General features: G+C 33.0%; 1 protein-coding gene across 1 annotated transcript; it reads right to left on the bottom strand.

The window, feature by feature from the left end:
* On the bottom strand, positions 1-2992 carry LOC143622235 (uncharacterized; the record flags this gene model as incomplete). The annotated part of the gene is made up of 8 exons (XM_077093433.1): positions 1-201; positions 304-341; positions 429-512; positions 1409-1518; positions 1607-1793; positions 1996-2078; positions 2154-2209; positions 2335-2992. Coding segments are annotated over 8 exons (1302 nt in total), but the record flags the coding sequence as incomplete, so codon positions are not given.
* Between the last annotated feature and the right edge of the window lie 14987 nt (positions 2993-17979).

Genomic DNA, 17979 nt, shown 5'->3' with positions numbered 1-17979 from the left:
GCATAAACACTTGTATAGAAATGAACGAGCAGTAATGCCCGGTGGATTCTATTAAAAGGTAATAACTACTAACAATACTTGTAAAAACAAATCCTAGTCTTGCATTATACTCATCCTAGCTAATTATGATCTGCAAATAGCTTTTAGGAATTTCTTCTTCTAACTCCTTGAATTCCCATGCATCATCTACCGAGTAATCCCCTGTAACATAAGTTTATAGTATTTTGAGTCAACTTTCCAAAAAATATTATTATCAAGCATGTCAATAGGTCCGGGTCAAAACATTAGGGTTCAATGACTTACCAATGGAGTCTCTTCTTAAAGCAGTCATATGAGCGCAACTGCATGAACATAACATAATCAACTTATCTTAATAAAATAAACATATGGAATAGAAACACATGCTATAAGTATGATTATTAGAGTACCTATTAAGAGCCTTTGCAAAATCTGCACATAAGGATCGGATATACGTCCCTTTTGAGCATGTCACCCGGAAAATCACATTTTGTCTGCACCATACGGTCAGTTATGCTTGTTACTAGTAAACTCATATCGTCATGACTGTATTACGTTAACCATAGCGGTGGGGTGTTTGGATGTGCATCTAAAGTGATTATTGCAACTTAAAACTAAGTTGTAGGTATCAAATGATAATCTAATTTGATTCTTCAAGTCACAGGGGTATAAATTTTTGACATGACACAAATCTAACACGAAATTTACGGGTTTGGGATTAGTTTAAACGAGTTTGGGACAGTTTCAGCCTTTTGAAATGAACCCACGAGAGAAAATTTAGCTAAACGAGCCGTGTATGGGTCGACCTGTCGGGTTCGTGAGTTGACCAGTTTACCTTTATACTTACTTTTTCAAAAATCATATCCTAATAAACTGATTGGGTATATTATGACAAAAAATTTAAAACAAAAGACAAATAACCATACAGTTTTATAGTTTAAATGTAATTACTTTAGACTTAATTACACAGATGGAACCTATAGTTTGTTCATATTGAGAATTTGATACCTAACTTTCGTCAAGTACAAGTTTAGTCCCACTGTTCATTCAAGCGTAAGAACGAATGTCTCTATAGTAGATGTCCATTAAGTTTTTCTTTCAATTTTTCAATGAATGACCAAAATCCCCTTTAGTTAATATGCAATACCATAAAATTTCGGGTTAAATGAGCCGTGGTCGTCTCAACCCAGGTCATGTTCGGATTTTTTATGTGTCTGATACAATTCTCGGGTTTGTATCGGGTCGACCCGCCAACCCACAAACAAGGCCCAATTAACACCCCCAGTAACCACTTGTAAGTAACAAACAAACACCAAAACACCCCATGATATTAACCTATCAAAATTTGATTTTTCAGGTCACATGAAAGAATATTGGATATGAATCTAACCTGTCTTCAAGCCTCCGTTCAACATGAAACTCGAAAATTGATATCCGTCTTGGTGAAAGTTCAATACTTTCTCCTCTTCTTGCTTTCTCATACAGCCTCTCACCTCCAACCTATTACGAAGTTTAAACATTAATTATTGGTGTAACTATATTAAAACGAGCTGAAATGAAATTAAAATTACATAACAGTTAAACTTACTTTGATGGCAGAGAACATTGGAGGTACTTGCCATATTTCTCCACAAAACGATGCTGTGGCTTTCTTTATGTCATCCTTAATGTGCTCCCATGGCTCGCGTTGTATCACTGGTGAGTCAGCATCAAGTGTTGAGGTAGCTTCCCCTAATCGAAGGACCCCACTATAACCTTTAACCATACCCTGAAATCTGCCCCCATAAAATAGTCTCTTAAATTAAATGTGTGACTTGTTATAAGCGATTATCTAATTAGTGTAACTTTAGTCACAATAATCAATGTTTAGTGTTAAGATAAAAATTTATGGATAGTCCAAAGGCGCCAAATGAGATGGAATATGAGGGCTGCCATTTTACAAGTTTCACTTATTTAGATATAATATTAATGTCTTACCTATCAACTAACTTTGTTGCTTTGCCAATACATACAATAAGCAAACCAGTTGCCATAGGATCAAGGGTCCCTGCATGACCAACCTGTTACAAGGTAGTAAAACCAAACATAAATACATTAATAATGACAGCAACAAGAGCAAAACAGAAAAACCATACTTTTTTTACATTGACCAAGCGTCGCAACTTCCCACAAACCGTAAACGAAGTCCATCCTGTAAAACAACATAATAGGCAGCAGCATCTTTAACAACATTTTTCAACTTGCATAACAACACCAATACACTATCACATGTTTCAATTCACATCTTTTTTACAAATTACTAGTCAAAGTTGCTACCTTTAGGTTTGTTAACCAAAAGCACAGCTCCAGTTGGACTATCCCATTTAGGAGGAAGCCCCGCACTCCTACCTGACACAAACGGGCCATTGTCATCAACTTCATTCGGTACCTTCGTCAAACACTTAAAGAACGCATCGTAGAAATACAACTCCTCTTCTCGCTTATGCAATGTTTTAAGCTTAACAACTTCTTGGTTTAACTCCACATACTTACTCTCATGCTTACCATTATTATCATCCTCTGAATCTGAACCGTACATTCTCCTTTGCCTCTTGTTGTAATACTTCCTCTTAGACTTATCCATCTCATTGTTCAACAACACAGGTTGACTTTGAGCGTGAGTTTGACTTTCTTGATTTTGAGTTTGGGTTTGTGAAGTAAGTTTCATATCGACCCAATCGTCAAAACCCAATTGGGAATCTGGGTGGGTTGAGTTTGGGGGTGGCGGACGGCGGCGTTGGTGGTGGTGGTGGTGGGGTGGTGGTTGTTGAGATGGACGGGCGATAATCATTTCGTATTGAAGTGGGAATGGGGTTTTGGTGGTGGAATATGAATATGAATATGGTTTCGTACGGAAGGATGATAAGATGGGTCGAGGGAGGAAGGAGACGAAGAATGATGCGCGGTTATGCAATTCAATTTCGCCATTTTTGTGTCACCTGGTTGTGCAGTGCCGGAGAAGAAGAAGAAGAAGAGGAAGGTCCTAGGTTTTTAGATTCTGCTAAGCTTCTGTAACTATAGGAATGGCAACGGGGCGGGTTTGGGGCGGGTTTTGCTTAACCCGAACCCGAACCCGAAACCAAAAACCATCCCCATACTCGCCCCATTACCCGTCGGGTTTAATTCGGGGATTCCCCGTTTGGTTTTTTGTAACCCCCCGACCCGCCCCGTCCCCGAACCCGAAAACCCGAAACCGATCCGACCCGACCCGAAATTGGTTCATCACATAACTGAACATTTATCGAAATAAACTTCTGCATCACACACATGAAAGCTGAAACAATGTGTTACAAAGGAAATAAAACCAAGTCTACATGGCCGAAAAATCATGCCAAATACACAAACTACAAACTTGCGACCAAATCTAAATACCAAATCAAACCAAATCATCCAAAGTCGTCGTGCCACTTTCTTTAGTACCTACCTACATTAAGAATATTTATCAATAAATCAACCAAGTTAAAAGAATAAAAGCTATGTTACAAAAATAGTAAATTTTATAAATATTATTACCTCTTCCACATCCATTTCATATTCAATGGTGCGGCAATATGCCTCGGTCTCTTCCGAACAAGTTTCTATATTTAATAGTAATAACATAAACATATATTCATGATTATGAAGATAAATAACATGAGTAATAATGTAATATTCAATATAGCGTTACCTCGAATCTCATTCAACAACCAACTTTGAGCACACATTAAAGCCTCCAAAGTTTTTGGGTGAAGTCGACTTCGGTGAGGACTTATTAATCTTCCACTTGTACTGAACGCAGATTCAGAGGCAACGGTGGAAACTGGAATTGCCAATACATCTTTTGCCATCCTTTGAAGTGTCGGATACTTACCTCCATTTGTCTTCCACCAAAGCAACAAATCCAGTTCTACTTCATCAGGCAAAAGATTTTCTTTCAAGTAGTTATCTAACTCTGCCATATCATTCAAGTCATCATTCACCTTAGCTTTGGATTTAATGTCAGATAGGAATTTTTGGAATCCACCAGAAGAACACTCTGACAACCCCGAACTGAATAAAGATGAACTAGAACCACCACCTATAAATTAATGTGAATCAAGATAAATCAAATATTAGCAATTTATATTTATACTCATTAAATATTAATATGATTATACCTTCATAGTAGTTTTTACCACGTGAGTTGGTAGATTCATATTCTTTAAAAAAAGCTCGGACAAAATCCTCAAGAGATTTAAACTCTTCCTTTGCCATTTCTTCACCGTATAAGGCAGGCATAAGCAACTCTACGTATTTTAGCTTGTAACGTGGATCTAAAACCGCAGCCATCCCCATAATCCCATGAATTACAGACCAATATTTATCAAACTTGATACTCATTTTATACGCCATTAGACTAATGTCAACAATAGAAGACTTAGTCCACTCCCGCATAGAAAAACGAATCTCACATATCAAAGGGAAAAAGACATTAGCAGTAGGATACTTGTTACCAGAAAACAAAAGAGTTACCCGATAGAATAGTTGTAGCTTGTTACATATCTCAGTTGCTAAGTCCCAATCAAGGTCCGTAGGCAAACTAGTATACCTGGGCTCTCTTTGCTTTAATCGCGTGAAAACATGTCTATAAGGTATAGCAACACTAAGCATCAAATAAGTAGAGTTCCAGCGAGTCTTGCAATCAACGATCAGTTTCTTTGTGTATTCCATTTCAAGTTGATTGGCTGCTTCCTCAAATTTTTGCTCTCTTTTTCCTGATGCAGACCAAAATAAAACACTATCTCTAATTCTTTCAATCCCATCCTCAATAACAGACAAACCATCTTGAACAATCAAATTGAGAATGTGCGCGCAACAACGCATATGAAACAACTCTCCTTTCCTCATGAGTGATCTCAATGGAAGCTTCTGTAGTAACTTGTTGATAATTGCATCATTTGTGGTACAATTATCAACGGTAAGAGTAGACACTTTTCTATCAATATTCCAATCACATAGACAATCATATAGCGTATCTGCAAGAACATCAGCTGTATGTGGTGCAGGCACATAAATAAACCTATATAAAATTTATGCATCAATATAAGTGTAAAATACATTTAAAGTTTTAAACTAACTTTATATTAGACTTGTACAATATATATGCTTTACCTCATGATTCGGCTTTGCAAGTTCCAAGAGTCATCTATAAAGTGTGCAGTGACGGCCATAAACCCTTTTCTTTGATGGTTAGCTGTCCACATATCAGTAGTTATTGCCACTCTACTTGTGATCCTCCCTAATAGTTTCTTAGTTTTCACCCTTTCATATTCATAAATTTTTAAAATGTCGCTCTTGATGGTATTTCGACTCGGAACCTTAAACAAAGGTTGAAGACCTTGAACAAACTTTCTAAAACCATGATGGTCCACCGTTGTAAGAGGATACTCGTGCACAGTAATCATCTCCGCGAGATCTCTCCTTGAGTTGTCTGGATTAAACGTGTAGTTGGAGAGATATGATGAACTACCATCAACTTTCTTTTGCTCCATAATCAAGATGCTTTGTCGTATATCTTTAACAGTTCGTCTTGGACAACGTTCAAAATGATCTCGTAAATGCGATGTGCCGTTTTTGCTTGAACCTCCTAGCTTTTTCTTACAATAGTTACATTCCGCCTTATCTTCACCGTTCACTTTCATTAATTTAAAATGGTTCCACACGGCAGATCTTTTCCTTTTACCACCGACATTTTGACCATCTTCAAAAGTATCATCAAGGTTAGACTCATCGTGGGTAGTAAAGTTAGTTGGTGGTGGTTCATTAGAATCATGTACCCCTTCACTGCTTCCTTGAGGAGTAGAATAAGTAGGAGTGTTTGAAGCAACGGGAGTAGGAGTACAAGTGTCTGAAGCAAATTTATCACCTTGTGATGCCATATAGTTGTAGATGCAACCGAAATAGAATGGCACATAGAAGACTTTAATCGATGGACATCTTGTTACTGAAAGTGAGTCTCACTTTAATCGATGTTTTACATTTATTCATCTATGTTAGTTCGAGCGCGTTTGGTAACCAGTCAAAAGTCGGTTTGTTTCAAAATGGATTATATTTTCTATGTGTTGGGTTTAGTTTGACCCGAAGCACTTTTTAGTTCAAAATCTTTGAACTCTGTTTTAGATGATCAGTGCAACATGCATGAATTTAAAAATAATATGATTGATATCAGTATAAATTTTTTTGGTTTACCGTTTTATTTATTTAAATGTAGTTGAAGGCAATCGGATTGGTGCAGTTCATAGCAGGGACTTGTGCAGTAAGTCTTTTATTTATTTCTGTCACTTGCAGTGTCTTGCATCTTTTATGTATTACAAGTTAAAATCATTCTTTATGATTCTTGACTTAGAGGTGGCAAGTTTGACCCTTTTACATATTAATGGGTCGATTCGGGTTGTGTTTTATCTCTGCAGGCTCAAACAGGTAAACTGCCAAATGTTAACAAAAAAGCCAAACGGGTCAACGGGCTGAAAATTCCCAAAATCACCATTCATAATCAATTTGAGACGTTGATTGTATATGGTTAGCATGTGTTTATCTAAACGGTTTGCATATTTGACTATTGAAATAGATTTGGATTGGAAACTGGTGAAATAATATTTACGTTAACATAAGTTGGAGTGAAAACAGGTGAAATAATAATAATAATAATAATAATAATAATAATAAGAGAATTAGGGATCTTACAGTTGGTAGGATGAGAACGAGGAGGAGGAGGGTGGTCCGGTGGTGCAGACGGCGATTGAGTGGATGGTGATGGTGGTGCAGACGGCGATTGAGTGAATCGGGGGCGGACTGGCGGTGGCGGAGTCTGGATGTAGGTAACCTAATCAGTCACTTTCCTTCCTTGTTAGGCTTTCCTTGTTAGGTGACGGTGGTGCAGTCTGCAGACGGCGATTGTGTGGCTGCGGTGGTAGTCTGGATGAAAGACCTAATTAAGCAGATTGAGATTGTAAACCTACAGTAGGTTTAGGTTTTTAATATATATATATATATATATATTATTTATATTTATATTTATATATTATATCGGGGCGGGTCGGGGCGGGGGTACCTGAACCCAAACCCGAACCCGAACCCGAAACAATCCCCGAAACAATCTCCGAAACCCGACCCGAAACCGAAAAAACAAAACCCGACCCGACCCGAAATAAGCCGGTTTTCGGGTTTCCCCGTCGGATTCGGGGATTTTTGCCATCCCTATGTAACTATGTCATGTTGTAACTATGTCATGTTTTTGCCAAAAAGTTACATCTACGGGGGTGTTTGGCATAGCTTTTTTATTTTGGCTATGCTTATATTTTAAAGAAATTTTTGGATTAGCTTATATTTTATAAGTTAATTATGTGTCTTAATAAATTATTAAATTTATTATTCTTTAATTCTTTAGAGTAATAAGTTGCTTTAATAAGACTCATCACCATTTGAGAGCAAATGAGTAACATACAACTTTATACAAATATGCTTATTCAAATAAGATAAAAAACCATCTTCACATAAGCTTCTTCAAATGAGCTTATATAAGCTCATAAGCATAAGCATAAAAAACTAAACACTAAGTTTAGCTTATTTTATAAAAAAAAAACTAAAAAAGTCATAAGCTTTGTTAAAAGAGCTAGGCCAAACACCCCCTATATTTAGTTGTGGCCATCGCTTTGCTTGTTCCTCCAAAAATGTTCAACAAAATTTGATTAAAGATTATGATTTGTTTTCCTTATTCGTGTTCTTAATAAATTAGCAAGTTTGTCACTATCATTTAGTGTTGAGATCGGTTTTGGCTCATTGTTGTACCCGCATTGACAAATTGCTTTACCTGAATCCTCCAATATCATATTATGTAAGATAATACAAGTGTACATTATGTTTCTTAACTTATCCATTTGGTGAAAATGAGTCGGTTGTCTAATGATATACCAACGTTTCTTTAATACCTCGAATGCCTTTTCCATGTCCTTTCTTGCGGACTCGTGTTTTTTTTCTTGAAATATTGAAGTTTATCGTCATGTTAATTAAAACTAGTCCTTATACGCGCATATGTTGTAGCATTTGTTTAGGGCGGCCCTGACTTGCTTGCAACCTATGTGTAGGATAACTATCAACGCTATCAGGTGAGTTCATAACCCCACTTTTACTGTTTCAAACCTTTTCGAAGGAGAATCATGCTTGTTTATATGAAACTACGAAACATACTTACATGCCCATATGTTGTGCATTGTATAACCTCTAAATATTGATAAGTGAGACTTGTTTATCACCCTTTAAGTCCCCTAATATACACAACTAGTTAAAGTTTTGGATAGAGTTGGTGGACGTTATTGAGTAGTACTATTTAGACTAACCACCCCACTCATGGCTCGGTCGCGCTGACCAACGCCATGTTGCGGCAGATTGTGTGAATATATCCACTATATTTACCCATGTTTAGTGATAAGACATGCTGGCTAGGGGTGTGCTTCAATAGGCTTGGTTGTGGAATCATGGTTGATACATCATGTTCATATACGTGTACGATTGGCATATAGCGTTATAAACAATATATTTTTGCGTGGAAACAAATCACTTTTATTCTAAATCTGCGAACTCACTCAACTTTTTAGTCGACATTTTAAGCATGTTTTCTCATTAAATAACATGTAGTTCTAGTGCTTGCGCTTGGAAGCTTTCTAATTTGATGCATTGTTAGGAAGACTTGGAATAATTGCATTCGTGTTTTTTACGCAAACAATTGGTTTTGTTTTGGTTTGGGTTTGTTTTATATTTGGACTTTGTGTAAGACATTGCTAGACATTTCACGCCCATGTGTGTCACAACTCTGTTTTTTTTATGGATTTTGAACTTTTTCTCTTACATTGAGCTCAAGTTGTGATATATGATTCGCCGCACTCCCGCATTTCCGCCATAGAGGCGTGACACGTTAGAACTTAAATCTCTTGTCTAAGACTAGTCTTGAATAAACAAAAGTACTCACAATAACTTAAACTAGCTAAATGCGTTTACTATACTAAAGAGGAGTCTTATATGTTTAGCTAAATGCGTTTACTATACTAAAGAGGAGTCTTATATGTTTAGCTAAATGCGTTTACTATACTAAAACTAAAGAGGGTCCTGCAAGAGGGCAATTGCAAATCAGATCGTAATCTCAAATCACATGTTAAAACACTAGAACAACCTTTAATGTTGAGTGACATTTGCTAATTTTCAATTTACAAAATCCGACCCGTTTTAATTTTCGATGCAATTCAGATCCTCTACAAACATTCGTTAATCTTCAAACCCAAAACCCGACCCATTTTTAAAATTTTTCAGCTATTCTTTTATTTTTAATTATTATGTTTATTGATTAATAATGTTATTAATTAATCCCAAGTTTCGTTTTCATGTATTTTATTGCCTTTATTGTAATTAAAGCAAGTCCAAGGGTGTAAAGTGTCAAATTCTAAAAATTTGGTGAAACTCACCCGTCGTGTTACTCGACGAGCTTGTCCTCGAACTCGTCACGTTACACAACGAGATCATGAACTTTGCGTACCAAATTTGGGTCGCGCTACGTGATCAGGAAAGCTCTTGGTCGTCGCGTAGTGCAACGAAGCTCGTTGCTTCGTGTTTCTTGTTCAAAATTTCATTACTCCGAGTTATGGTCATTTTAATCATTTTGTCGGCCCATGAGCGTTACATGGCGTTTTAACCGACCAAACTAAATAACGAATAAAGGAATGTAAACATGAGTAGTTGAAGCATCTCGTGTATCACCACGGATGATAATGCTCCAACAAAATATCGCAAATACAACGAATTTGTGAAAATGAATAGTTGGTGTGCCATGGCTTGCCATGGGTTTTTCACCAGACTAGACATTTTAAAAGCAATAAAACACAATAAGGAATGTAACCCTTTAGCCGATTACGTAACCGCTTAAAGTGTCGGTTGTATGACAATTTCTACTTTGACGGGGAATCTTGTCAAACTTCAGAGCTTTAAGGCTAAAAGAGCAAAAACAAAACTTAGGGAATTCTTAAGGAATTTCCCAATAATGAAAACAATATACTAAAATTAAATGAAAATATTTTGAGAATGAGGCATTGTCTCAGAATTATAAAAATATATTGAGAATGAAACATAGTCTCGGAGTTGTGTGTGCATGGCAGTATAAATAAACATTTAATTTAACAATTAAATAAGCAAGTGATTTAACAATTAACTAAGTAAGTTGTAAAACCACAAATAGAACACATAAAGTAAACAAATAAGCATGCATGGGGTCCTAAGCATGCTACTAAGACTTTTTTAACGACCTATCTTAAACCTTCGGTTCTGATACCAATCTGTCACACCCCAACATAAGGCGGAATGTCAGGGCGTGGCTTTGGTTCACAGCTCACAATGTACTATCATGTAATTTAAACACGACAATATCTAATTAGTTAATTTAAAATTCAAGTACAACAATTCAAGGAAATTACAAAATGAAATCAAATAATCTAATATAAGTTTTCATCCTGAAGGTCATCTCTATGTGATCTTCATCTTGATAAACAATCCAATTGATAACCTGAAAATGCGTACAACATAGATATTTTTGTCAACAACACATATTGAGTGAGTAGATCACCATTTTTTATTACAATATAATGATAAATAAATAGATAGCAAAATTGTTACCTGTGAGTATAAACAATCAAATCATTGAGCAATTAATGAGTGTCGGTAAAACCATTGTCACGCGAATCGGACGCTGGCTACTACGACATGATATGATAAATAAGGGTGTCGGTGAAACCATTGCCATGCGAAGTGGGCTTTGGCCACTACGACAATCGTATGATCATACTATAATGTGATTATGATGGACCTCTCAAAATGCGATAAAATAAACAAATAAACATGTTAACAAATAACAATAGTCATTCAATTGATACACATACAAATATCACAGTTTGCTAATGAGTATATGATAAAGTATGTAAGTAATTAACATGTATGAATAAGTCCCCAAAACATTTGAAAACAAGTAAAATAGGGAAGTGATTACTCACCTTAATATTCAGGCGAGTTAAACGATAATATAAAGATATTAAACGAGTCTCGAGCCTTAAGCGAGCTGCCAAATCCAACACGAACGGACCTGTAACTTTGAGACAGTAAACTATAATTAAAACGAGAACATAGCCGCTGGAATCAAATCAAACAGATGTATAAAACTCAAGTTATGAGATTTTTAACTATATAAGCGAGATGGTACTGTTCAAAATCCGAACTTCGATTCGGAAGTCGGGTTCTGACTAGCACACTCAAAATTTCAAAAAAAAAACAGAAAAGTCTTCTGATCCGAAAGCTAATTCCGATCAGAATTTAGAGAAATAGGATAGTCAAATATTTTGACTATTATGCCCTAAAATGAGCCGGATAGCAATTGACCGAAAAATCTCCATCAATCAGTAAAATTTATTGAGGGCTTTTGTCAGTTAGACAAAAATAAACATTTTTCATGCTAACAACTTACCCGAAAAGATTACGGAACAATGAGAAAACACAAGTAAAAGGGTTTCGAAGCTTGAAAGTCAAACCGCACAATGAAGATTTTTGGATAAAACACCATGAATACAATATGCACGATTTTTTAAAAGAGGGGGGGGGGCTGAGTATGTAGAGGTATTTAGGGCGCGTTCATTTCACATAATTCGTGGGAATTCAAAGAAATTGGAATTAAAATCCCATGAGATGGCATGTTCGTTTCGTTGGAATTGGAATCTCAATTCCATTTTGGTGTGTTCGTTGTCAAAGAAATTGGAATTAGAATTGATATCCAATTTCTTCAAATTCCTTTAAATAAAGGGATTCCAAATTCTTCCAAAATGTAGAGGAATTCAAGTAATTTATTGAAATCTTTTCTCGAGTTTTTTTTAACGAGAAAAACGAATAAAACGTTTTAGTTTTTTTACTTTTTTTGTTTTTGATATATATTTTGAATTATGAATTTATTATTATTATTTTTGAATATTTTTTGAGAGGTTTTTGATATTAATAGAAAACCCATAAAAAAATTCAAGAAAGATAATAAAAAAATCATGACGCAAAATATAAATAAAAACAAACATTCTAAAAAAACTAAAATGCTTCCGCCGTTATCCTCGTTAAAAAAACCGATCCTAATTCATTTGTGGTTTAAAATTCATTTGTCAAACGAACACATCAACAATGGAATTAAATTTCAATTTCTTTCAATTCCAATTCATATTGGAATGTTCAGATTCCAAATCAAATTCTAAATCCTATGCAAATTCCATTTCCAATTCCATACCATTATGTGAAACGAACGCGCCTTTAGGGTTTCTTGATAGGTTGGTTATAATAATGAGACTCATAATTGATTTATTTGGTAAACGGGCTCGAATAGGAAACGATATAATCAATAAATGATAAAATCAGTTAAAATAACAAAGAGATTTCGACTTTAACTACAAGACTACGAGTTTGGACCTGCTATAACATTATAGGACTTATCTTCGGGATTAATCTCTTGATTTTTGGCAAAAATAGTCCTTGTACCTTTACAAATGTGATTTTAGCCGTTTTAAGCGATTTTAAGGGTTTTTAAGAGTTGTTTGACGAATTTGAAAGTTATGAGAGTGTAAACTGAGTTAAATACCAATAAATACAAGTTTTTAATAATACGAAATATCCTAATTATATTCCCAAGTCAGGTAAACGAATACGAATATAAATACAAAAATATGAAATGTTACAGTGTGTATATTTACTTAAATACCCATTGATCATTTAATAATATTGTTTTATCACATTTTCTATAATTTTTTATTACACTTTAACTAACAACCACAAATTCATACATAATTAATTAAACACGTGGTCTATATTTAGTTCTCAAAGTTCTTACAACTAAAGAGGTTCTCAAATTATCCTCCTATATATATATATATATATATTTGTCGATTTTTAAATCATAATAATATCTTCTCACAAATAATAATTATTTTTCGACTCTCTTATATTCCGAACTCGCTTAATTCATGAGCTCATACTTGATTGGCTTTTATTTGGTTAATTTAAACTTAAACCCCCAAATTTAAATACGAACCCTAAGATTTGATTTGTCGTTTATTCTCGTTTCATTGTTATCATTTAACTTAGGCGCTTTACAAGATTAGGTGGGCTCGTCAGTTTTTCCATTGACCGTGCGACTCGCTTATCTCAAACTCTAACCTTATTGTTATTTGTAAGTAAACATAACCTTTTTACTTTTAATGTTTTGGGGGTACTGTTGGCTTTTTCTAGGAGCGAACTCAAGGACTTGATGCTAATGGAATTCTACCCCAAGCATGACATAAAGACGTGCTGACCAAGTCTCCACTCGGGTCAGAGTTTGAGCATTGTTTGAAACTTTTACATACTACTTGACTTTGGATGATTTTTCACTTATAGACATAAAGGTGGAGATTATTAAATGTTATGTTCAAGTCAAATTAAGTCAACAGGTTTGCTACTTTTGAGTAAAATATGTTTAACCATTTGAGGGTAAAAAGGTCACTTGCAATTTCATGAGTTGGTGGAAAGTTTGGACAATTTGGTGTGTGTGTGTGGGGGGGGGGGGGGGGATTCCTTATTTTAAGGAGGTAAAATTAAAGGAGTAGAAGTGAATCCCAAACACCCCCTCATCACTCGTGGAAAATTAAAGGAGTAGAAGTGAACAAGATGAAACTTGTTTGTTAGAAGGTGTAGAGGGTACTTATAACATATAAGTGATCTAGGGAAGATTAGATTTTCATTTTGTAGTTTTTTGTTTACCTTTGTGATTTGTATTCTTATTTTCTTCAATTGAATAAGCCATAATGCACTTCGTAATTTTGTTTTATATTCATGAGCGTTCTAATTTGATTAGAGTGCGTGCATCCGCGTTAAACAATTAAATTCCGAACATGTTAACAATAGCAGTAAAAGGCACAATTAGTGAACTTTCTTTGTTATTAATTAATTTGTATTGATATTTGTTGCACGTCATTAAAAACATTCTCATTTTAGAAGTGGTAATGAATATACTATATATTTTAAATGGTATTATCATAACTCATAAGTCATAACACGTATTTTTATTCCTGTTATTTATGGAAAATGTCTAGTTACATATACATGTCTTACAAGTTATATGAAATATTAAATTCTATACATAATTACATATGTTTGGAGAACCGTGTGAAATCCATATTGTCATTGTTAAAAACCGTTATTTAAAAGCCTTATCACTTGGCATTAAACTTGCTTCGAAATTCTTGATGTTGCCAACTTGTCATTTGCTGGTGTTATCACTTCTTACACAATATATGCAAACCATTCTAAAATGAATTATAGTGACTTTTTATGAATACTTAAAGATACTAAAAGGTTTTATTTTTAATTTAATTTATATTAAATAAAATATATTTCTTACAATATATTAGCTAAGCAATAAGTAACAATTATTTTGTAGACATTTATTGTGGATGATTATTATTAAGACATATAAAGTATGAGCATATAAGCAATTATCTTTAATGATAAAAATATATATTTTTTATAATATATTAATAACTTATATAGCGATTTGTTAATCACATAATTGTAATTTTAAATAAGTTTCGTTTTACAAAATAGTTTTAAAACTTTAATATTGAATAAATTATATATAACCTAATAATAACCGAGTTTATTGAGTGTTACCTCAAAGTTCTTCAAACGTCTTTCTAACTAAGAAACCCCTTACGTTTCAATATTAAGACAACGTTGTGATCAAAGTGAACACTAAGCATGTCACATCAGCATGGAATGGGGTGATTCTAACATACGTGGGGGTCTTGTTTGTTTATTTTTATTTAATTAAATATTTGACTAATCATTTATACCCGCTTCACCTCTTTGCAACATATGTAGTATGTGTGAAATGTGAAACCTTTCACTTCATTCCCATGCGTTGCACTTTTTTTCCACATTTCACATGAAACTTGTTTGTTAGAAGGTAAAATTAAAGGAGTAGAAGTGAACAAGATGAAACTTGTTTGTTAGAAGGTGTAGAGGGTACTTATAACATATAAGTGATCTAGGGAAGATTAGATTTTCATTTTGTAGTTTTTTGTTTACCTTTGTGATTTGTATTCTTATTTTCTTCAATTGAATAAGCCATAATGCACTTCGTAATTTTGTTTTGTATTCATGAGCGTTCTAATTTGATTAGAGTGCGTGCATCCGCGTTAAACAATTAAATTCCGAACATGTTAACAATAGCAGTAAAAGGCACAATTAGTGAACTTTCTTTGTTATTAATTAATTTGTATTGATATTTGTTGCACGTCATTAAAAACATTCTCATTTTAGAAGTGGTAATGAATATACTATATATTTTAAATGGTATTATCATAACTCATAAGTCATAACACGTATTTTTATTCCTGTTATTTATGGAAAATGTCTAGTTACATATACATGTCTTACAAGTTATATGAAATATTAAATTCTATACATAATTACATATGTTTGGAGAACCGTGTGAAATCCATATTGTCATTGTTAAAAACCGTTATTTAAAAGCCTTATCACTTGGCATTAAACTTGCTTCGAAATTCTTGATGTTGCCAACTTGTCATTTGCTGGTGTTATCACTTCTTACACAATATATGCAAACCATTCTAAAATGAATTATAGTGAATTTTTATGAATACTTAAAGATACTAAAAGGTTTTATTTTTAATTTAATTTATATTAAATAAAATATATTTCTTAACAATATATTAGCTAAGCAATAAGTAACAATTATTTTGTAGACATTTATTGTGGATGATTATTATTAAGACATATAAAGTATGAGCATATAAGCAATTATCTTTAATGATAAAAATATATATTTTTTATAATATATTAATAACTTATATAGCGATTTGTTAATCACATAATTGTAATTTTAAATAAGTTTCGTTTTACAAAATAGTTTTAAAACTTTAATATTGAATAAATTATATATAACCTAATAATAACCGAGTTTATTGTGTGTTACCTCAAAGTTCTTCAAACGTCTTTCTAACTAAGAAACCCCTTACGTTTCAATATTAAGACAACGTTGTGATCAAAGTGAACACTAAGCATGTCACATCAGCATGGAATGGGGTGATTCTAACATACGTGGGGGTCTTGTTTGTTTATTTTTATTTAATTAAATATTTGACTAATCATTTATACCCGCTTCACCTCTTTGCAACATATGTAGTATGTGTGAAATGTGAAACCTTCCACTTTATTCCCATGCGTTGCACTTTTTTTCCACATTTTACATTCATTACAAACTGATGATCTTATTCCGCTATTCTAATAACTTTTATAAATACATAAATTAAGTGACCTAAATAAATTATATATGAATTTAAGTTATTATTCAGTAATTATTCATTTTAAGTTTTAAAGCTAATCAGATAATATTATTTTGAAACAAAACATTAAATTATAGTCATGCTTTATAACTTTTCATTTAAATTATTCAAGTTAATCATTTATGGAATATTCATCAAACATTGAGCGATTGAGTGATTTTTTTTTAAATTAGAAAAACAATATTGTTCGACTCATCCCAACAATATTACAACTTGATTAAGATTTAATTATTTTCCTATTATAAAAATCTGATGTGAGATTTTTTTTAATTCAAACCACCTAAGAACAAAATAGAATATGATGATTTAATCAACAATTTTAATGCTAAAATTTTCAAATTAACACACATTCATCAGGTGAGGTTAAAAGTAACACCCCCTTCTTTTCTATTTGTCATTCCCACCCCTCAAAATATTAAATCAAAACTTGTCATATTTTGTCATTCTAAAACTATTCTTTTTCCAAATCGTTTTTTCTTTTGAAAAAAATACACATTATTTTAAAAAATGTGTTTTAAAAGTTAAATAAAAAAAAGTCTTCCGATAAGGAAAAATCTATTTTCTCTAAAAAATTTAAAAATCATTATAATAACATGTTATTTCATTTTTAATAAAAACGTATTTAAAAGTAATCATATAACGTTTTTTCGGGTACATAAGATTTATCTTTTTTTAATTAATTGACAAATTATAGAATTTTTTTTTTTAAATAAACTATTTCTGAATGTTACTTGACGAAAAAAAAAAACTCTATAAAAAGGTTTGAAACAATTATATGAAATAAATGTTTTTTATAAATAAGAAAAAAATTATTTTATAAAATATAAAAGGTTTAAAAAATGAAAAATAAAAAAAACATTACTAAAAAAACAATAATAACAATAACCATACCCAGTAAAAAAATCTCCCTAATAACAAAACAATTAGCAGGTGTGATGAATGTGAGATGTTAGCAAATCGTACCTCTATTTCAATAATGAATGTTGCTTTAAAAAAGAACCGACTTCAAAACCATATGTAAACCCCCAACTCCAAAACCGTTAAAATAACGTTTATTCATATTTAATAATAATAAATCATAATAAAATAACAAAACATAAAAAAAGGAAATTAAAGAGGATTGCACTGTATTGTTTTAAAACTTGATGAAATGGTACATTTAACAAAAAAAATAAATGAACATCACCCAGATAGAAGTTGGTTACTCAAATGCTAATCTTTAAGTTAACTTTTGAAATTTGAAAACATCATTAAATCCAATGGTTACAAATGTGTTACACTTAGAAGTACACGTGGCATAACTTCCGGGTAGCAAAGCCTCCCATTTCAAGATTCTTCAGTTACTCTCCAAATTTTAAACCTCTTTATTTCGATTTTTCCGATAAAAAGATTTGATGAAAAGATGGATTATTATTATTATTAATATTATTATTAACATTAAAACATTAACGTTGCCTCTTCACTTTCTCCATCCACTGTATGCTTCTGCATGTATATA

This window comes from Bidens hawaiensis, unplaced genomic scaffold (assembly GCF_021521415.1).
Source record: "Bidens hawaiensis isolate Kalapana, Puna unplaced genomic scaffold, B.hawaiensis_p1.1 tig00003115_1, whole genome shotgun sequence".
Taxonomy (NCBI): Eukaryota; Viridiplantae; Streptophyta; class Magnoliopsida; order Asterales; family Asteraceae; genus Bidens; species Bidens hawaiensis.
The sequence above is the reverse complement of the archived record's forward strand: the minus strand, read 5'-3'. Positions and strand labels throughout refer to the sequence as shown.